The sequence below is a fragment of the Poeciliopsis prolifica genome, unplaced genomic scaffold (assembly GCF_027474105.1).
Source record: "Poeciliopsis prolifica strain line A6 unplaced genomic scaffold, Auburn_PproV2 SCAFFOLD001, whole genome shotgun sequence".
Classification (NCBI taxonomy): Eukaryota; Metazoa; Chordata; class Actinopteri; order Cyprinodontiformes; family Poeciliidae; genus Poeciliopsis; species Poeciliopsis prolifica.
Window position 1 is genome coordinate 19953889 of NW_026562376.1, and position 20439 is coordinate 19974327.

A 20439-nucleotide genomic window follows, 5' to 3' on the forward strand; every position below is an offset into this window, starting at 1 on the left:
GCAGAATCCTGTCTGTCAGCAACTATTCTTGCATCTTTTTAAAAAATTCTTACATTGTGAGGCAACTCATATCCGTAACACATTGCATCCACATAAAGAGGGTAAGTCATTGATAATCATATAAAAGAGAATTAGACAAAATATACAGTCTTGTGGGACACCGGCTAATGAACATAGGAAAGTGGATTTACTTTATACTACTATAATAGAGTAGAAACAAGAAATAATATGTATAATGTGTATAAACTTTTTTTTGTATTGGTCATGGAATGCAGAGCTGCTATTCTTTACCAAAAACCTGTAACCTGTTCTAAGGATTATTTTGTGGCTGTTTCTGCAAAATGTTTAGGCCTGAAACAAGAATCCAACAGATTTTACGATTTTAATTTTTTTTGTCCGGAATTCTATTTTCTGTTTATTTAACTCATTTTAGCTCAGCCGCACAGCTTTTTCAAAAAACATCGAGTGACACCATGCTATCATTTCACATTTGTAAAACGGACAGCTAGGTCACATGTGGAGACACAAAGTGACATTTTTGCCTTTATGTGACATTTTTAAACACATACGTCTGGCAAACGGCGAATGTATTTCATTTTTGAAACGTGGCATAAATGTAAAATGTAAAAGCCATGTAACTATTCAGTCAGCTCTGAGAATGTTGGACCTGTTCCTGCAGCTTCGTCCTTTTTTATATTTCACATAAAATGCTATTCATAACGGCTTTAGGAGAAGCCTCATTGCTTAACATGAAAGGAATGGAAACACTGACCTTGTTCTGTTTGAAGTTAATTGAAAGCGCTTTGATAAAAAATGTTTTATGCGAGATCTGTCTGATATGAAGTGAGTCCAGCCTAATAAATACCACGGGTTATTAAAAATGGAACGATACCCACGATGCATACAAGCGACTGCTATTTTCTGTGTTGTACTCCAGGTGTCGGGAGCCTGGGAACCTGCTGGGGAAGTTGCTTTAGAAAACTATTTTGCTTACATAAAGTCTAAACTCAAATTGGATGTGATTCTTTTTGTCTAAAAGAAGAAGACTGGAAACAATTATGAATGTAAATGTAGCACAAAAAGTCAATCTTATGTTTTATTTTAATGGAAAGTGAAGTGCAAGATACCAAACCCAACATTAAAACAAGTGTCACTTGCTGTCTGTTGACTATTACTGTTACCATTAATACATAAAGAGGCAGACTGCATACTGACCTCTCCGTCAGTATAATGATACTAAAGACTATAAAAGACTTTCTTGCACCTGCTCTGTCCAAACTCCATCTGCCCAGCTTTATTGTTGGTGTAACATATTATACTCCTCACTGAATGAAACATAAAGGGAAAACACAGATACGGTACAACAGCTACTTTATGCGACAATTTCATTGAAGTACCATCCTCAGTAACGGTCGCAATGGCACCGTTGCAGAAATGGCTGGCTGGCGTAACGACAAACTCAGTGACTTTGCAACTCATTTATCGCTAAGTTTACATTGTGGCTCTTTGTCCTGTTCAGGAGAAAAACTATTTTTCCCTCACAGATTTCTTCTTCCATTTGCTAAATGTTTCAGGTGGCCAAACTAATTTTACAGTCAGACGTACCGATCCTCACACCCTTGGCAAGCTGAGGTTTAAAGGGATCTTTAACTCTTACCAACTTTTTTCTTTTGGAAGAAGTGCCCTAACTTGAATGTGCGGTGAGGGTTTTAGGTTTGGTCGATGGCAAGAAGGGCTTCCAGTCTCAACGATTTCTCAAGCAACAAATCAAAGCAACTACGTTTATATTTTTGGCATAAGATTAGGCTCAGAAATGTCACTTTTACATAACATCCCCCCTTTATATATGAGATGTGAATCACACCAGCAGTTGTTATCCAGTTGTAAAGTGACACTTTACAACTGGATTTCTGAAATACCAACATGCATGCAGCCACAAATACTCTCTGCGTTGTGTTTTTGTCATTTTGCTCATGAAAACACTGCTGCTTTTAATGAGTCAGTTCTTTGAAATTCACCTTCCAGCTGAAAAGACTTGTGTCCTTCTAATATAAATGTTTTATTGCCTTTCTTTTAAGACCAAAGCTCAGCAAAGAGCAGTAGTATGCAACACTCTTCTTCTTCTTTTTTTTTTTCAAGAAATGTCATAAAGAAAGCAAGTGAACAGGTACATTCTTGTCCGGTGAAATGGTCAGACATTTTTGAGGGACGCTGGAAACAATACGTGTTTTTATTTCATCGCTGAACTTAAAGGTCACACGGATTCAACACAGCAGAGGTTCAGATAACAGATCATAAAATGAAGTGCAGTTAATTCCAGGAAAGAAAGACGAACACAAAAACAAGCAGATACAGAAAAAATATTTCTCCAAACCTTCCCGAGTCGTTTCATTCAGCTAAGTTATTGCTCAGGCAAACATTAAGTCCTGGATAGATTGCGATGAGGTGAGCGCTGCTTCCTCTGTGGCTGACCCAGACGTCAGTTCTGGTATGGAGACCACAGCTTCCTTTTATGGTTTAGTCTCTTCTGGTTTTTGTTATCCGAGTATTGCCCGAGGATGAGAGAAACTCTTCCTCTGCATCGAGACATGTAATGTGCTGAGGGGAGGTTCGGTTTGAGCGAATAAGTATGGAGCGCAATCTGAACAATGTTGATGAGAATGACGAAGAGCTTTAACAAACTCCAAATAGCTGGAAGTTAAAGAGGTAAATCGTCCTAAATGTAAGGTTTGACATAAGAAAACACTCTTAAGAGTGTTGAATTTTGGTCCAAGTCAGATTCACCACACTTGGCTAAAATGACGATCAGCGTTTCACAACAATGACTGAGGTGGACTTTATAAGATCCTGCCTTTGATGCATCCCACTCATTTCCTTGCAAGGCATTTTAGAGGAAATCACACCGGTTTCATTTTGATCCTGCAGTCTGAGTTTCAGCTCCTCAGCTCAGTGTCTGGTCATTGTGAAATTGTCATTTTGAGAGACGTCGGTTATGTTTTTCGGTATTCAAGACAGTTGACGCTCGGTGTGACTTTCATCAGAGACAGTGTTTCAGCAACATATTTATGTGTCATAATAACGAGCCAAGAGTTGGAAGCAGTTATTCTGCACAACAATGATCTCTTATTCACTTTGATGCTGATTGTCATCTCTCTGATCGGTTATTTTGTGGTTTGCTGTGAAACGATCTTCCCTGTCAGTGTGACTCATTCGAGACGATGCGACGGGTAAGTTAGCATTTCTTCAACTGCAGACCAGCAGAGTAGCAAGAGGTAAAAAGGTAACGCAGGTATTAGTCAGAGAGCTTAGTCAGAAGTTGATAAAGCAGTATTTGCCGTAGCAACCTGCGGTGGTGAGGCATTTGATGCATCAAAGGATCGTAGATATAGCACATACATCTACATTTAGTCATATAGAGAAGGCTTCTTTTTCCACCTGATGGGACATATATGTGACCAAGAAGGGACATATGAAACACACTTATGAGTCACTGAACACGTGGCCGTGGTGAACTTGGAACTGACATTTTATTTTTTGAGTTACACTTCTTTTTTTCCTCCCAGTTATTTTAATTTTTTTTTTGCCACAAAACAACACAAATGAAGAAAGCAAATCAAATGGGCACAAATCGGATAGTTTGGTAAGTTTGGACAAAGAGACATGTCAAAAACACATGATGGCATCTGGAGCCGGATGGTAAAAATGGCCTGATGACAAAAAACGACTTCAGAGACGTATGGATGGGCTGGGATTCTTCTTCTCTAGCCACAAAAATCCTGTGTTTTTTCCATTTTCATTTTAGTTTGCCTTGTTAGAAATATACTAAAATCTTGCTGTTTATATTTTACATATTTGCAAGTGCACAGCCAAAACGTAACAGGAATCTCAATTGTCAGACCCTGCAGGAATAAATGTGTTAAAATAATATGGGTAGAAGCAGCTATAAGAAACCCCCAAAACCAAAAACAACCCCACATCATATCGCTGGCACCACATGACCTTTCGGACAGTTTGGTATAGTGTAAGTGATGAACTGTGCCTGGTTTCCTTTCGTCAAACAGCTGGAGTCTGATCTTTGCCCGACCTGCAGAATCCTTTTTTGTTCAGCTTCACATGGCACCGATCCAACTCCATCTGGGCTTCAGTCCGGAAGTGTGAGGTGCCGAGTCACGGTGACTGTGAATTTCCAACATTTTTCACACGCTTTGAATCTCTGGAAGCCATTGTTTGTATATCACAAAGATATTCCTTCTCGGCGTCTCAATTTGAGTTTATTTTATATGCCCTCCCCCCGCCAATTAAAAAAGACGCATGTCTCCCGACATGTGAGGCATTCAGTGGGGAAGATATAATTTAGACTCATGTGGTGCTTCGATGGTTTCCTGCTAAAGCTAATCTCAGGCCTATCAGGAGAATCTGGTTTTATAGCCAATACTTTGCTTTTGATTAAAGCTGACTATTACAAAGGGCATCATGCATGTGTTGGAAAAAGAACGAGGTAAAGAATGTAAATGGCAAGAAAACCTATCGCAGCAGCACAGGTTTCAGTCAACCAGGTTGTTGGTTTATAACAACAGAATAAAGCTTCCAGTGGGTCAGTTGTTTTTGTTTGGTGGTGCTTTATTTAGCCTGATTTCCCTTTGACATTGAACCCCATTATTTATAAGCTTCTCCAATGCATTTGGTTGTTGGTTTTGCCCTGCATAAACACTCACCTCCTTGCATAGTTTTTTTTTTCTATACTTTGCATCTGCTTTCCTGAAATCAAGGCACTCGTACATAATGATTAAACTAACCAGTGATGCACATCTTTATCTTGTTTGCTCCTATAAATCCTGTTTGCTACTGACGTGGCAAGGTTGGTTCTACACAACGATATCAAATGTAATTCATTTAAAGGTAAACTGGCTTGTGCACGTGACAAAAGACATTGGGTTGCTACGCCGTGGGCAGTTTTGTGGAAAAATATTTCGACATTTAAAGCGGCTGAATTTGAACGTTTTCACTTCTCGGCGTCTCGATTTGAGTTTATTTTTATCTTGTTGCAGCTGCAAATGTCCCAGTTTCCCCTTTAACCGCCAGTGGTTAGTTTATCCTGCAGAAGAAGAGGAAACAAAGTTAGAAGGTGGTGAGAAATTAAAGGGAGCTCTAAGGTTCAGCATAGTTTACATTTTAGTTCTTACTTTCTTGGCGTTGTCCACACACTGCATGTAGGCCGATGCAATACCTGAGCAGGTCAGAGTTCTTCCTGGGTTTTCCTTGTAGCATTTCAGGATCTGACCCTGAAGGTCTCCGCACAGGGGCTGGATGTTAAAACGTCTGAAGGGGTAAGAGCACAAAGAAGGAACGCCAAAGTTCATTTCTGTAACCTATGCGCAAAATATGAATTTGAGAAGGGCTGGATGTTTCTGAGAGCCAATTTAGACTCTCATCAGTTCATCAAACTGCAAAGATGCTAATTAGACCTGAGTTTGTGCAGAAATGCAATGATGACACACATGCACACCACCACACACACACACACACACACACACACACACACACACACACACACACACACACACACACACACACACACACACACACACACACACACACACACACACACACACACACACACTTTCTGATCCACCAGCTGATCCAAAGCAGTCTCGGCTGTAGCAGCGCGTTGCTATAGTGACCCATTTCCTAATGTGTGTTATCCATGCTTTGGAAGACCAAAAAAATAAAAAATTATAATAATAATATCTGGGACGTGGAAACGGGTCTGGATCCATTGACACTTATGCACAATAGATCTGTATCAAAGACGTTAGGTTTTTTTTTTTAAAGGTTTTGTGCAAAAAGACAAATTAATCTCATACACAGTACAGATTCAGACAGTAGAATACAAAATCCAGAGCTCAGTGATATGTTTCTAAATATATTTCCTGTTGTTAAAGTTAGAAGTTTTTGAAATGATGTTTTAGCAAGTAAAACGATAAAAGACCTAAATGTTACTCAAAATAAGCATAATCCTTGAAATCTTACATTGCTAGGCATAATTTCGTACTTTTATGGACTAACATTAATGATAATAATAACAATAAAAAAAGAGACCAGACCAAAATACTTCCCAAACTGAATGTGAAAACGATCATATACTCTACTTTTTCAACTGCACGTGTTTGATACATTAGTGCCCATAAGCGTGATCCTTGTAAAAGAAGAAGAAAAAAAAATTCTTCTTCTTTAGGAATATTAGCAGTAACACAAGTTCCTGTCAGTTTTGCATGCTACTTATTTTGATGGAATTTCCAAAAAAAGAAAAATACAGAGTAAAACTTACGCAAAACGCTTGTGAGTCTCCTCTTCGCCTTTCTGGAAACTTTCCGCTGAAACTTTGTAAAACTCCGCGCACTGTGAGGAGAACAGACGCATGTTCAGCAAAAGAATGCTGAGGATGGAGCAAATAAAGGAGTCACTTCCAGCAGGTCAGCGGAAAATTGAGTCTTGCTGCCTCTTAGTGGCCAATGACGGCTACAAAAACAGATGCAGACGTTCTTTTCTTACTGCTAAATCACAACTGAAAAAAAAGCATCATTTTGCAAACCTGCATGAAAAAAAATTATGTGTGTGCCAATATTAAAGCTAAAAGAAGAGAGGGTGTGTTGAGACTTGCACAAAATCATCTTCATTTTATTACTTAATGCTTCATCAATTTGTGAATATTAGAAAAAATTAAGTTTTAAGCGATATAGTAAAAACCTCTTGCCTTGCATTTGCTTTCATAAGCATAAAAAATAAATAAATAAATAGAACGGACTTCAAACCTAAATACCAACATTGTCCCTGCATTAAATGGTTCATCGTCTCTGGAGGGAAATACCAAAGCAACAAGCGAAAGTTTTTCCAACTGCATTTTTTTTTTACTGCACCAGACTCAAAACACCCATTGAACAAAATACATTTGCACGTATTTTTAATTAAAATTATAGCGCAGTATCTCCGTCAACCATCCTGAACGCGTGACGAGCTTCTTCAGTTTTAGCTCACCTTTGCTTCAAGTTTGGAAACGTGCTCCTTGTAGAGTTCGTTGCGCTTCTTCATCTCTTTCTCTCTCTCCTCCAGCTGACGAGCCTGCATCAGTTCAACATCAGTATCAGCATAACGTTTAAAAAAAAAAAAAAAAAAAAAAAAAACCTTGCATGCAGCCTGAACACAAAGTCCAACATACGTTGTTGGGATTTTTTTGAGACAGACCAACACAAAGTAGCATAAAATCTTTTTTTTATTTTTTATTGATGTATTGCATTTGTATTATTTTTAATTTATGTTATAGATATTAGTAGGGAAGGAGCCGAATTAAATAAAAGATATGTCTTCTTTTAGTATAGAAAATGACCGCGTAAGTTTTGAGGTGTGACCAGAACAAGCATGCAGATATCAGGTTGCGCCTGCCCTACCTTCAGCTCCATCCACTGAAACACCAGGACAAGAAAGAGACACGGTAAGTCGATGAACGTTTGTGTTGAAAGACAAAGATCCTGTTGCATTAAAAAAAAAAAAAAAAAAAAACAGGATCCAGACTGTGTTCTCTGCTCACATAAAGCTGTGCCATGAGCGTCTCGTGCTCCGCCATCGTCTTCTCTCTCTCCGTCAGCTTCTCCGTGTGCATCGCCCTCTCGGCCTCCAGAGTCGTTTTCACCCGCTGCTCCGCCTCGGCCCGAGCCGCCGCCTCCGCTTCGGCCCGCCGCAGAACCTGGATCTCATCCAGCCTTCGCAAACAAACCACAGACATTTTAGCCCATTAGAAAAAAAAAAAAAAAAAGAGTTATTTAACTAATAAAGGAACAATTCCTGGTGTTTTCAACTAAAACATGAGGGCTTTGTATTGCATGATTAAACACAACTGATCCATTATATATCAAATATCTTTACTTCTAAAATCTATATCTTCAATTAAAAAAAAAGAAAGATAACATTGTTCTTAATTTACTCACTTTTAGGCTGATTTGCATCTTTTGAGAAATCATGGTTGCTCCTATATTTACTCTCTGATCTGCTTTGGTTCACTGTGATTTACTTGTGTATTATGAAACCGGACAATGACAATTTAATAAAAGCTCTATTACTCTTCAATTAAACCAGTGCTTCTCAATTATTTTCCGTTACGCCCCCCTAGCAAGAAGAAAACTATTCGCGCCCCCCATTCCCCACCGTGACTATCCATCTCTGCATAACATTTTTTCGCTGAAAAAACTCTAGCGGCTTATCGGCGTGATTGGGATGTAACGTATTTAAGTGACGCGCTAATTTATTTGGCTTCATGCTGTCCGCCGCGAGCATTTTTAGACACAGCAAACACACCGGTCTTTCCTCTTCTCCAACTGTAGTCACAGTGAAGCCAAGCGCTAAATACGCTTCGTCGTATTTCCTCTTCTTAGCTTTCGGTTGACTTTCTGTTGTCTCATTATCTTTGTCTCTCTCCGCTTTTCTTTTCATCCCTGTGAAAAACTTTTTCATGTTGGGGGGTTGTTGAATAACGGAGGCCATAGACAGAACGCAGTCGGAGCTTTTGTTGATTAACACTGCTAACCAAGGCAAACCTGTTGTCTTGTAAGTCATGAAATGTTGCACTGTCGCAAACGTGACAGAAGTAACAATGAGAGCGCCACTGCCGCCTACTGTGCCAATTACACTTTATACTAGTTCGGCCAAAAAAAAGCCTGTTCCCCAGGATCACACGCCCCCCCAGGTATCGCACCGCGCCCCCCAAAGGGGGCCCGCCCCACTATTTGAGAAGCACTGAATTAAACAGAAACATGAAATCGTGACAGGAAGTGCGACAGTCTCGTTTTCTTACTGTCGCTGCAGCTCCCGTCTCTTCTGGCTGATCTCCTCCTCCAGACTTTTCTGTATCTCTGCTCTGATTTTCTCCCTCAGCTCCTCCTCCATCACTTCAGAGGACGTGGATCATACCAAAAATGAAAAAAAAAAATGTTATATTTATTTTTGCAAGAAAATAAAAAATAAAACAAAACCAAATAAACAAACAAAAATAAGTCAAATTTTCTTACTGGTGTTGAAATGTAACAAAAATTGTGCCGACAAAATCACATTTGTTTTGTGGAAGCATTACATTCCAAACCTTACTTTTTTTTTGCAATAAAATATCAGTAGACATACTCATTTTGTACACAATAGCATTTTTTTTTAACTGGGAAAAATACCATAAAAATCTGAAAACATATTTTCAGATACTATGTTGGATTACTGAAGCAGCCTCCTCACTGCCCTGCCAGGGTGAACTCGTCAATGTCAGGGGTTTAGTTGGAGGTCGAAGTGGGACAAGAACAGCTGCCTGACGCCTTCAGAGAGAAGATGCGGCATCTGATGAGTCTGGAAAGCGACTTGAAGAAGTTTCACAAGAATCAGAAATCACCATCTTTCCAGAGAGAGTCTACAAGTGCAGGACGTTCAAAACGACTGTCGGCATGCCCGGTCCGATCGCCCAGGTGACTCCACTTTGAAAACGGGCTGCAAGATGCTAAGGGAAGTCTCCTCAATCGCTAAAATGAAACTGCAGCACCTTTGGTTGGTTCTTGCTCTATAGATGTGCATCGGTGACAAACTTTCATAGGAGGTAAAGAGGAAACTAAGGCTAAAATGTTTGCATCTCAGGAAGAACTTAAAGCTGCAAATATTGGAATAGTAATTAACCATACCCCTTCAAGCAGCACGTGTACGTCAAGACTTTTGATTATAAAGAAATGAAATCTCAACCTTCTGCAGGTGGTGGTGGTGGTAAGGAAGGCTCTTCGTCTTCCACAACAGGAGGCAGAAATGTTGTCGCCGGCAGCTCTTTAGGAGGCGGCGCTTCCAGATGTGGCGGAGCCGGGACCAGAGTGGGCGCTTCACGTCGCCACGACGGAGAGGCTTCCTGTGAAGCTCCAGGTTGGGCTGAAGCAGAAGCAAGAGGTGAGAGTACTGGCTGATCTGGGGTGGCAGCAGACTCGAGAGGCCCAGAAGCAGCTGGTTCAGAAGGCGGTGGTTCCTTCGCTTGTTCTATTTGAGGCGTAGTCTGTGTTTCTGGCTCTTTGGGTTCAGGTGGTCCCCGAGCAGAAGGTGGAGTTAGAGATTGAGGCACTTCGGGGTTTGCGGCCCTTGAAGAAATGGCAGGTGGAGTTTCTGGCTCTGGAGATGGAGGAGGGAGGGAGGGGAGCTTCTCGCGGAGAGGAGGGACGGGTTTGACAGGAGGAGCAGCAGCTTCCACTGACGGAGACGTGGTCACGGCTTCCTGTGTGGGAGGAATGGGAGGAGTGGGGATGAGCTGAGGTGAGGGAGGAGCGTGGAGAGGCAACAACGGGTCGCCAGATGGGGCCGGAACGGGAGCTGCAACCTGAGTTGGTGGATCAGCTGAGAAGTGAGAACAGCTGGTCTTTGTCGAATTTTTCATCCGGCTGATGACTCTGTCCGACAGCTGAGGGAAAACAAAAACACACACATCCTTCATTAATTAATGGGATCACCATCCGCTAGGAGCCATTGAGGGTTGAGCGATACGGCGTAAAAACGTGTCACGATTTAAGGATTTCAAATCAGTCAATATCGATAATCGACTACTTCCTTGTTTCTGAAATTTAGCCTTGGTGACGTGGCATTACATGTTTCATTCACAATTTCCTCTTGAGCTATTGCATTTATTTCCACGCAGGCGAACAAGTTACACAACAGGCTGTTGCTAGGTAATCAAAGAGTGAGAGTGTTAATCGATGCCTTGCTTAACTGTGAGAGGCAGCGGCTAAAGCCTCTCCTTTGCCTGCATCCCCCAGAATGCTGTGCAGGTCTGGACTGGCATTTACATAGGGTGTTCATCTAGTGTCCATCAGCAATATATTGATTTATTTCCCAATCCTATTATTTATCGTGATGTTTATTCAAAAAAACCTAAATATAGCCTACAAAGATACGGAGGGATGGTTTTTGAATGGCCTAGTTAAAGTCTACACAGAGTTTTGTTATTGAGATTCCGTAAAAACAAAACAAAAAAACAGAAAGCCACGTGTACAGAGGGTGGTCAACTTCCTGCCTCAAGTTATAGATCACATCTCACACACACACACACACACACACACACACACACACACACACACACACACACACACACACACACCCACACACACACCAATAGTTGTTAAAAACGGAAAATGCTGACTAGAAATCAGCGTCTCTATGTAAAGCAAATAACGCCCTTATAGGACTAATGGGCAAAAATGTCAGTCTGTAAATGTCCAAAGCTGGTAAATACACATGCTGAAACACCAGCATAAAGGTGACAAAATGTCATGTAAGAGGAGTAGGCTACTTTAAAAACAAAAACAAACAAACCAAACAGTGAAGTTACAAAAGAAACGCGTCGCGCGTCTTATTTCTGCCCTGAATGCGAGTGACAGCCAGCTGTGCTCCGTCTAAATTTATCACAGGGGCTTGCAGGAGGAAACACAGCGACAACAAACTCAGTGAGCTCAGGTTCTGTCGTGTTCAAATGACACCACCAGGTCACCGACCGTGAACGTCGCTCCAAAGTTAAAAAAAAAAAAAACTCAGCTCTGACGCACGGTCCCCCTCCGACCTGGACGCGTCATTCCAGCAACAGCGTGCGCTGAGCCGCACTGGTTTCCACTCACCCGGATGCCCTTCACAAAAGCTACCCCTCCTTCATCCTCCGCGGGGAAGCGGCTCGCAGCGTTTCCCCCCATCCGGTTCTGCTGGATCGCGGTTCAGTCACCAACACGAACGAATCCAGAGAAGCGCATCAAATCTTCACGCAGCTGCTCCAAGTCGGGCCTCTCCCACCTCTTCGTCGGGAACAACCTGCGCCGCCATTGGATGGAGCTGAACCTACAGCTGCGTGGATTGGTCCGAGGGCTTTTAAAGAAATCAGCGAGGCGTGAGAGAACTGCCTGTTCCAGCACTGGAGGAGAGAAGGGGGTGAAAAAAACCCCTCATGTTGCATATTTAATTTAATAAAGCCACAAGAGCCGGCGATTTATTCAAATCAGTTTAATGTGGAGTGTAGAGGATGTTGACTCTGGACCAACACACCCGAGACAACATGGTCTAAAGAGCAAGGAGCCATACCCACAACCTGCATCCTCATGATTCATTATGCAAGGGTTGTCAGGTTAACCTCACACTTTCAAAAACAAAACAATAACAAAAAACTCTAAACAGCATCATTACAGACAAGACAAAGAAATTGCACCGCCGGTCAATGGATGCTACTGAGGTACAAATGCTAAAACAAAAAGGTAGATTTGGTGACAGTTGTGTTTTTTGGCAAAAAAAAAAAAAAACAAAAACATTATGAAAAGACCAAAATGTTGGATTCATGTTTCGTCGGAGCCAATGTGTTCGTGAGCTCAACATTGGCTTCTCGCTTGGGCAGACGAAACGCATCCTAGTGTATGCAGGACATCCTCTGTAGGAGGATGTCAAATCGCAATAATCTGCTACATAAAAAAAAAAAGTCATGTCTAAACACTTATAGGGCAAGAATGCAGTGTACTGAGGAGTGCTACTAACATGAAGGTTTCTGGAACAGAAGGAGCAAAACTTGAAAGTGCAAGGCTAAACTGTTATGCAGTTTAAAAACCATTCGTTGGTCTCCCTTGTCTACTGGAGCTGCATTAGAGACTTTAACTAGGCCATTCAAAGGTTGTAAGTAGCTTACAACCTGCATGTTCTGAGCGGTGATGGCGAGCTGAAGAGGTCAGATCCGGATCTGAATGAACTAAATAACCATCGCTTCTTCCCAAGCTCTCTAGCTATGTCGACAAAACCTCTGTGCTTTTGAGTGCAACAGCTTGCTGGCACGAATGATGGCACTGAAGTTCAAAATGAGCATGAGCATAGGGAAGAAAGTCAAAACTTTGGTGGTCTTGTTACTGTGAAAGGAGACGCTGGTTATGCATAAGTGCGTCCAGTAAACTCAGCTATCAGTGCTACAGCATATAAAACTTTAAACAGATGGGCTACAGCAGCAGAGGACCACACCGTGCGCCGCTTCTGCCAACTAACAACAAGAAACCGAGGCTAAAATTAGCGCAGAGCGAACAAAAGCGACCAAAGCCAGCTGCGACATTCAGACAGTGGGGTCAGAATCCTGCATCAGTATCGTGACAATACGCATCCAACCAGCACAACCGCTCAGACTGATGACGGTGGTGTCATGAACCTCTGACTGCAAACTGAGCATTGTTTAAAACAGCCAACGTGATTATGGCTGGTGATCACATCTGTCCCTTTATGACCAGAGTGTACCTCTCTTCTGATGGCTGCTTCAAACAGGACGATGCACCACGTCACAAAGCGCAGATCATCCCACACTGGCTTCTTACAAACATGAAATTGAGTTTGGTGTACTTCAGCGGTTTCCAGTCTCCAGATCTCATTCCAACAGAGCAGCTCAGGTGGCAAAATGTGGCTAAGGAAGCGTCATAAAAGCAATTGACGATTCATGACGTCTGCAACCCCATCAGTGGACGCTGATGGGGTTGCAAAAGATTTGGCGTCCACCATTTTTGGTCTTTTCATGACATTTAATCACTGAAAAGCAGATCATCATCAGCACCTCCCTTAAACTGCAGTCGGTAAAACATGTAGGATCAAGTACGACAACAAAATGACCGTATTTGTATAAAACTACCACAGGAGATTTAAAAACATTTCAAATTTGCCCAAGAGGGCAGATTTTTTTTCTTTCTTTCTTCTCCTTTACAATCTGCCGACAGTCTCTCCTTCGTCACTCTGCCTTCTTCTCCTTGACTCCAGCCCCCCACAGAGCCGCCTGCACGCTGCTCCAAACCTCCGTGTACAGCAGGGTGCCAATGAAAACCACAGCTGTGCCCACCCAGTGCCAGGCGGTGAAGGGGTTTTGGAAGTAAAGGATGGAGAAGATGAGGCTGATGAACTTTCTGAGGGTCACCACCAGGGTGACGGTCAGCGAAGTGCACTCTGTGGTCAGGATAAAGACGCCACGGATGCACACATACCTGGAAACAGGGTTAAGGTCTGCAACAAGACTGAAAAAGCGGTCATTAAAACAGGCTAATCAGCAGATGATGCAGTTCTGTTGTTTGATGAAGAGGAGAAAAGCAAAACGGGACAAAAAATCTCTGCACCTGAAAACTAACTCTAGTGTGCATTAGCTCAAAACCAAATCTAAAATAAAGGAAAATTTCCGACATTACTCTAACTTTAGTTTCTTTACTGGAAAAAAATTGTAGGTGTAGGGAAGAAAAACTGAAAAACAACAGGATACTGTGTGACGACATTGATCAGCAGGTAGAGCCACATTGTCGGCATGGTCAGGCCGACCACAGGAACAAGAACGGGAGCTGCAACAAAACAATAACAGTAAAAAGAATCAGTTCACCCCATACGCAGACGTGTGTGTTCCTGAATAACTGTAGCTTCGCACGTCAATTTCCCTTCTGTGAATTGAATTATTAATCTGTTCAAACTCACTGCTCTGATTAAAGAGGATGCAGTGGTTGTAGATGTTGGAGGCCAGAAGCAGGAAACCGGGCAGAGGCAGGCAGTGCTGAAGACACGAGGAGACGTTAAATCGAAATGAACCAACTCTGGCGTTTTCCCTTCATTCTATGGCTGTCTTGAGTCTTACGTTATAGAAGAGCGCCTCCTTGGAGTGCTTCCCGTACTGCTTGTAGAGCGTCTCCTGGAAAATGCCCATCCTCGCAGACATCAGCAGGGCAAAGGTCAACATGGCGATGCCTGATTGAAGATAAAGCCACGCGGGTTAAGGTAGCTACGGAAAGGCAAGCTAATAATGTCCTGCTGCTTAACCCTTTTAGCTTATGAACGAACTGCAGCCTGCATATACACAGGTTGTGTGTGAGAGATTGTTTTCTTTTTTTTGTTTCGTCAAACTGAACTTAACTATCCAAATATCACAGTTATCCTCAATTAAATCATTATAAAACAACGGAGAAATCAGTAAAGGCCCAAATACTTTTTGCCACAGAATTGAGAGATTTTTCTCCTGTATTTCTTGCTCTTTTTTTAACCAACACTCACCAATAAGCCAGTGCATAAAGGCATAAATCCCTTGCTCCTCCGATCCATCACCGGACACCTCATGCTGAAACAAACCAGTAGATGCTCTGGAGTATTACTGGGGCGTGACAGTGGTTGAACTGGAAAAGACAAGATGTCTGCAGAGGACTCACCACTTGTTTGGCTGACATGATGGTGCATATGAAGATACCGGTGGAAACTAGAACAATAGAGAGGTATTTGCTGGCTGAGTACCTGCAGGTAGAGAAGGTGAGAGGCACTGAATCCGCGGGAAGACATTGAACAAAGCAGAAGGAAAAGCGGAGGAAGAATCACCTCTTCTTCAGGATGATTATTCCCAGGATCATGTTGGCTATTAGCGATCCCTGGGTGGAAAAGAGGAGAAGCTTAAACAAAAGCAACGGAGGAGAACAGGAGGAGCTTAAAAGATGACAAAATGCGACACTTACTGATCTGAAGATCATGTGTAATGGCATGGCGATGTTAAAGTTAAGAGCATAGTTGTTGATCACACTGACAGTGAAGAACATAGTCACCATAATAAAATAGTTACTGAAAAAAAAAAAGAATTTCTTTCAGTATCAGCAATTGGTTGTACCTGCAGCCTCTCGTTTAAGTTTAATAAACTGTTTATTACCTGATAGGAATAGCTGGTTTTTTTCTCCCAAATTTAGTTTCAAAAATGAAACCTTCTAAGGCAATAAAGAGGAACTGAGCAAAGGTGACTATGTTGCCACATCCTGGAAACTCTCTGAAAAACAGAAACGCCGCTTTAAACGGAGGCAAAAAAACATCTGAATAAAAGAAAAAAAGGAATTTTGAGTAAGAGAAGAGCAGGTTTATGGATACAGTGTCACGCAAAAGTATTGAAGCCCCTCCAACCTTTCCACATTTAGAATAGTCACAGCCATAAATTTCAATGTATTGTGATTAGATTCCTTTGTGATCTACCTACGTAAAGTGGGGAAAAATTGTGAAAACGAATGAGCAGAAAAAGTTTTCAAGATTGATTTTGCTAGTAAAAATCTGCAAAAGTTTGATTTGTATTATATCAAATTTTAATCTGTGAAATCCCGTATTGTTAATCGAAGCAATTGGCCCAAAAACCCCAAAACAAACAAAAAACCCTGAATTGGTAAATAGTAAATATGTGATAAAATCTCAGTATGAATTCTCTGAAGGCTTCAGGTGTTGCTGATGAGCAAACAGCATCATTGAGACAAACCAAATTTTCTTGCCATTTGTTCTAAATGAGAACCAGTTCACATTTGATTCGTATAGTTAACTAAATACATAAAATAGATGGGTAGAGAGAGGAATAAAAAAGCAACAATGAGGACAGGATGCTGGAAGAAAACAGATGCAAACACAGAAGCAGAGCTGCAGTGGTCTGCATCAAACCACACTCCTGTGTTAAAACGGCCCAGTCAAAGTCTGGATCTAAATGAACGACTCATGGATATTTACTGCTCAGGTTAGGTTTTACTATTGCTCTTCTCTCTTGTCTGATTCTAATAAACGTTTCTTTCTTTTTTTTTTTTTTTTGTCGTATAATACTATCTACTTCTGCACACATAGAAACTACACATTCACTTACAACCGCGTTTCTACTTTGCTGAGGAGTCCCAAAGGAAATAAATCCCTGTCGTCTGCTGATGTGACACAATGAACATCCCCGCTTCCGCTGAACTCCAGCCGGAAATGTTTTCCGCTCGTCAACCTGAACTTTAAAGGCTCTCGGCTGAAAGTTTGTGACTGACCTGACCAGCAGCTCCAGAGACACCACATTGCTGCAGCAGCCGACAAAAACAAGGACCACAGCTAACGCGGTCCCCATGATGGCAAAAAAAAAAAAAAAAAAAAAAAAAAAAAAAAGCACGAAAAAATAAATAATACGGCTCACTTATTGGTGCGAATAAGCGAGAGGAGCATGCTTTGACATCAGCCGCTGGTTGTGTTTCAGAGGAGGTCTTCTTTCTCCGCAAACTCCGGTGCTATTTGAACACGTCGAAATGTGACATTTCGCTCTTCCGGTTCGGGAGACTCATGGGAGTTGTCGTTTATTTTAAAAGGCGGAAATGGACACCCATTTTCGCCCATTTCCGCGTGGCAGCTGGGCGGCGCCACAACGTACTGAACTCAGCATGAGTTGAAATATAAAGAGCTATCACTCTGCTTGAATTTCTGTGTTCGAGAACACGCTTTCTTTTTAAAATGTGACTGTTTCATTTGTTATGTAGAAATGTTTTCCTTTTCAGTATATCAGTTCTGATATTATACATTAAAATAAAAATATTCAAAATTTACCGATTTATAATTTATACATATTCAAGTTAAATAAGCAAATCTTTGTGTGAACCTGCTGCACCTGAATTTCCTCACTGTGGGACAATAAAGTATAATTCTATTCTATTCTAACAACATATTCTTTCATCTTTCATTAGGAACATTTCTCGTTTATTGTCGTTTTTTATTTACTTGAAGATCTGTCAAGAATTACAAATTGATTAAAAGTTCTCTTATAATCCCAAAAGAAGCTCAAGAGTCTGATGTTTGTGTGTGATGTCAATATAGACGATCTCTGTTACATTGCGTCAGTGCGTACGTGGCTCCATTTGACGTGGTGGCGTAACATACCGCTGGCTTTGCCCGTGTTTGTGGCACTGCAGCCGTCGTAGCGACAATTGAATTAGCTTCTGGTCTTTAACAGTGACAGATTTTAGGAGCAGCGGTCGTCGTTTGGTTTGGTTAAATCTCCGGAAGCTTTCAAAATGATTTCACTCACGGATTCACAAAGTAAGAGTTGTGTTTCTTTGCCGTTCTTTGTCGGTAACTGTCCGGGTTTAGCCAAATGTACGAGGCTAAGAGCGAAAAAAACGATTGGTTGAGAGCATCATTACGTCACTGTGGAGGGTTTATTTCTTATTTAGACATTTACAATTTACTGTATTATGTGGGAAAGTGCAAACATTTAAATCAGCAGCTACTTCATCAAACCCACGCCCTCCTTTATGCTTATATTCTAACTGTTTTCATGGCGCACTCTTCCTTTTATTGCCCACATGTGAACAGCAGTGATTGATCCTGATCAAGTCTCTTGTTCCCTAAACTCCGCAGAAATTGGGATGGGGCTGACGGGCTTTGGCGTGTTTTTCCTCTTCTTTGGGATGATGCTGTTTTTTGATAAAGCTCTGTTGGCGATAGGAAATGTGAGTTCTTCAAACACACTTCCAGACCCACTGCACAATATTCAAAGTTTTCATGCTGTTTGGTTGCTTTGGTCAGTGACATCACAGGAGTAAAGCTCTCAGTAGGAGGCTACATCTTGCAGCAGACTAGTTGCATAGGCAGAAGCATTTTGGAGCATTTGAGTTGCTGCTTTGCAGAATTTTCTGTGAAATCAATCAAATTTGCTTTAGATTGCCAATTTATTTAGCATTTCCTTCTGGCAAATTGACTACAGCATGAAAAAAAAATGTTTTCAACAACAAATGTCTGAGTGAGCATGTTTTCAGCACGATATGAGGAAACGGACAGCGTCTTCCTCCTTTTTTTTTTTCTTTTTTATAAGAAAAAAAGAAACGCACCACTGTACGGTACCTCTAAACCTTCTAATGTTTCGCATCTGCATGCAGATTCTCTTCGTGGCAGGCCTTTCGTTTGTCATCGGCCTCGAGCGCACCTTCAGGTTCTTCTTCCAGAGACACAAAGCGAAAGCCACCAGCTTCTTCCTGGGAGGCATTTTTGTGGTCCTGACCGGCTGGCCGATCATCGGCGTCGTCCTGGAAATCTACGGTTTCTTCCTCTTGTTCAGGTCAGGTCAGAGGGCGATAAAACGCCTCGCGCTCGCACACAACCTTTCCGCGGCTCAACGTTGCCCGTGCTTCGCGTTTGCAGGGGATTCTTCCCGGTGGCGGTCGGATTCATCAGGCGAGTGCCTGTCCTCGGCTCTTTGCTCAGTTTACCAGGAATTAGGCCGGTAAGTGTCACATGGGAGAAACTGGTACGACTCGAGGCTGGTGGAGATTTTCAGCTGTCATTTTATTGCTTGTTGTCTTTCAGTTGGTGGACAAAATCGGCGAGAGCAACGCTATGGTATAACATTGTGCTGTTGACGCAGCGGGGGACTTTTTCCACTATTTATCATGGATTTTCATCGTGACTCTACGTTCCAGTCCTCGCCGCTCCAGAAAAGTTCATTCACACGTTTTTGTGCAGAAAACACACAAATGTGTCTGTAAACATTCCTCTGACAGCCTCCGTTCCCCTCGTCTGGACACCAGGACTATCCGACTGAGACTGAACAACAGCGCAAATGTTTGCCTTTGTTGTCTTTTTTTTCTTTTTTTTCTAACTCTTTGTACCATTTCTTGGAATATTTATGGACTAAACACTTGGCAACACTGGACTATCTCAGAGGAAAGTCAGTGCCTGGAAGCAATCCTATATGACATGTAAATGGATTATTGATAATGGATTGTGAATGAAAAAGATGGTTGTAATTGTTACAGAAAAGTGCGTTTCTGTAAAAAGATGTTTTGAGATGTTTGTACTGTAATTTTTACAGTAATTTTTCTAAATGTATACCTGGAATAAATAGTCCTTTTTTAAAATGTGTATGTTTTTTTTTTTGTTTGTTTTTTTTCCTAAATGACAGATGAGTTTTATGTTCCCTGAAATTTCCCTGTATTTTAATTTTTTTTTAAATTGAAGTACATTAAGCACTGTTCAGGTTGAGGTTTTGACCATGTGACAAACTGAAATATCTTAGTTTTATAATATCATGGTATTAACACAACGTAAAACAAAAGAACTGCAACACAGTCAACATTTAGATATCTGCTGTACTGGCTTTTATGTGATTCAACTCCAGTGTAAAATCCTTCAGTATTTGCAGTTAAGTGAATCACCACACAACTGCAGTCACCAATACATTACTGTAAACAAGGTCAGTGCACAGAAGTAAATATTTAAGGTGCCAATTAAAAGAAGCTGCACCCACTTCTTTGAGCGAATTTAATAATTTGTCACAAGTAGATTTTTCATGTTAACAGTTGTGAAAATTCCCTGATGCAATAAAAAAAATTGTATAGCTTTTATTGGATAATGGAATTAAACAATGTTTGAGTTATTCGGTCGGTTAAACAACTTTTTAAAAGTTTCGGACGTCAGAAATAAAATCTTACTTTCTCGGCAAGGAGGCAAAATTGAATGGAACAAACTCCACCTTGGAAATGTTACTGTTCACCTCTGGATGGCGTTTTATTAAAGAACATATTTACATGTTCCCATAATTTAATGTACATTTAACGTTTCAAGACAAGAAACAAAAATCTTGTTTTTATTTTTGTATGTATT

General features: G+C 41.3%; 3 protein-coding genes across 5 annotated transcripts; 1 reads left to right on the forward strand and 2 right to left on the reverse strand.

The window, feature by feature from the left end:
• Nucleotides 1–3508: 3508 nt before the first annotated feature.
• LOC129361297 (MICOS complex subunit Mic25-like) lies at nucleotides 3509–11866 on the reverse strand. 3 transcript variants are annotated; one of them, XM_055032081.1, is made up of 10 exons: nucleotides 11670–11865; nucleotides 10382–10462; nucleotides 9766–10279; nucleotides 8846–8939; nucleotides 7586–7757; nucleotides 7446–7460; nucleotides 7036–7119; nucleotides 6329–6399; nucleotides 5184–5319; nucleotides 3509–5095 (listed from the first exon to the last, which is right to left on the reverse strand). In XM_055032081.1, exons 1-10 carry the CDS (start codon nucleotides 11739–11741, stop codon nucleotides 5072–5074), a joined length of 1263 nt encoding a protein of 420 aa, XP_054888056.1. In that variant the 5' UTR covers nucleotides 11742–11865; the 3' UTR covers nucleotides 3509–5071. The 3 variants fall into 3 exon arrangements, with proteins under 3 accessions (XP_054888056.1, XP_054888039.1, XP_054888047.1); XM_055032064.1 differs by having other exon boundaries at nucleotides 9766–10462; XM_055032072.1 differs by lacking the exon at nucleotides 7446–7460 and having other exon boundaries at nucleotides 9766–10462; nucleotides 11670–11866.
• Nucleotides 11867–12030: 164 nt separating this feature from the next.
• slc35b4 (solute carrier family 35 member B4) lies at nucleotides 12031–17107 on the reverse strand. Its single transcript, XM_055032093.1, has 10 exons — nucleotides 16842–17107; nucleotides 15719–15832; nucleotides 15531–15633; nucleotides 15397–15446; nucleotides 15234–15315; nucleotides 15082–15145; nucleotides 14669–14778; nucleotides 14512–14587; nucleotides 14306–14381; nucleotides 12031–14036 (listed from the first exon to the last, which is right to left on the reverse strand). The coding sequence occupies exons 1-10, from the start codon at nucleotides 16916–16918 to the stop codon at nucleotides 13787–13789; spliced, it is 1002 nt and encodes a 333-aa protein (XP_054888068.1). The 5' UTR covers nucleotides 16919–17107; the 3' UTR covers nucleotides 12031–13786.
• Nucleotides 17108–17715: 608 nt separating this feature from the next.
• Nucleotides 17716–19696, forward strand: golt1bb (golgi transport 1Bb). Its single transcript, XM_055033331.1, has 5 exons — nucleotides 17716–17877; nucleotides 18199–18290; nucleotides 18717–18895; nucleotides 18979–19060; nucleotides 19144–19696. Exons 1-5 carry the CDS (start codon nucleotides 17853–17855, stop codon nucleotides 19180–19182), a joined length of 417 nt encoding a protein of 138 aa, XP_054889306.1. The 5' UTR covers nucleotides 17716–17852; the 3' UTR covers nucleotides 19183–19696.
• Nucleotides 19697–20439: the final 743 nt, after the last annotated feature.

Excerpts from the sequence above, each read along its gene's own strand:
- slc35b4 (XM_055032093.1), bottom strand. The coding sequence starts at position 16,918 with ATGGGGACCGCGTTAGCTGTGGTCCTTGTTTTTGTCGGCTGCTGCAGC. Across the intron at positions 15,833-16,841 it reads TCTCTGGAGCTGCTGGTCAG|AGAGTTTCCAGGATGTGGCA; the intron begins GTCAGTCACAAA and ends TCTGTTTTTCAG. Across the intron at positions 14,588-14,668 it reads AGGAGGCGCTCTTCTATAAC|CACTGCCTGCCTCTGCCCGG; the intron begins GTAAGACTCAAG and ends TCGTGTCTTCAG.
- LOC129361297 (XM_055032064.1), bottom strand. The coding sequence starts at position 11,741 with ATGGGGGGAAACGCTGCGAGCCGCTTCCCCGCGGAGGATGAAGGAGGG. Across the intron at positions 7,758-8,845 it reads AGACGGGAGCTGCAGCGACA|GCTGGATGAGATCCAGGTTC; the intron begins GTAAGAAAACGA and ends TTGTTTGCGAAG. Across the intron at positions 6,400-7,035 it reads TTTCCAAACTTGAAGCAAAG|TGCGCGGAGTTTTACAAAGT; the intron begins GTGAGCTAAAAC and ends TTCTCCTCACAG.
- golt1bb (XM_055033331.1), top strand. The coding sequence starts at position 17,853 with ATGATTTCACTCACGGATTCACAAA. Across the intron at positions 18,291-18,716 it reads CTCTGTTGGCGATAGGAAAT|ATTCTCTTCGTGGCAGGCCT; the intron begins GTGAGTTCTTCA and ends ATCTGCATGCAG. Across the intron at positions 19,061-19,143 it reads GTTTACCAGGAATTAGGCCG|TTGGTGGACAAAATCGGCGA; the intron begins GTAAGTGTCACA and ends GTTGTCTTTCAG.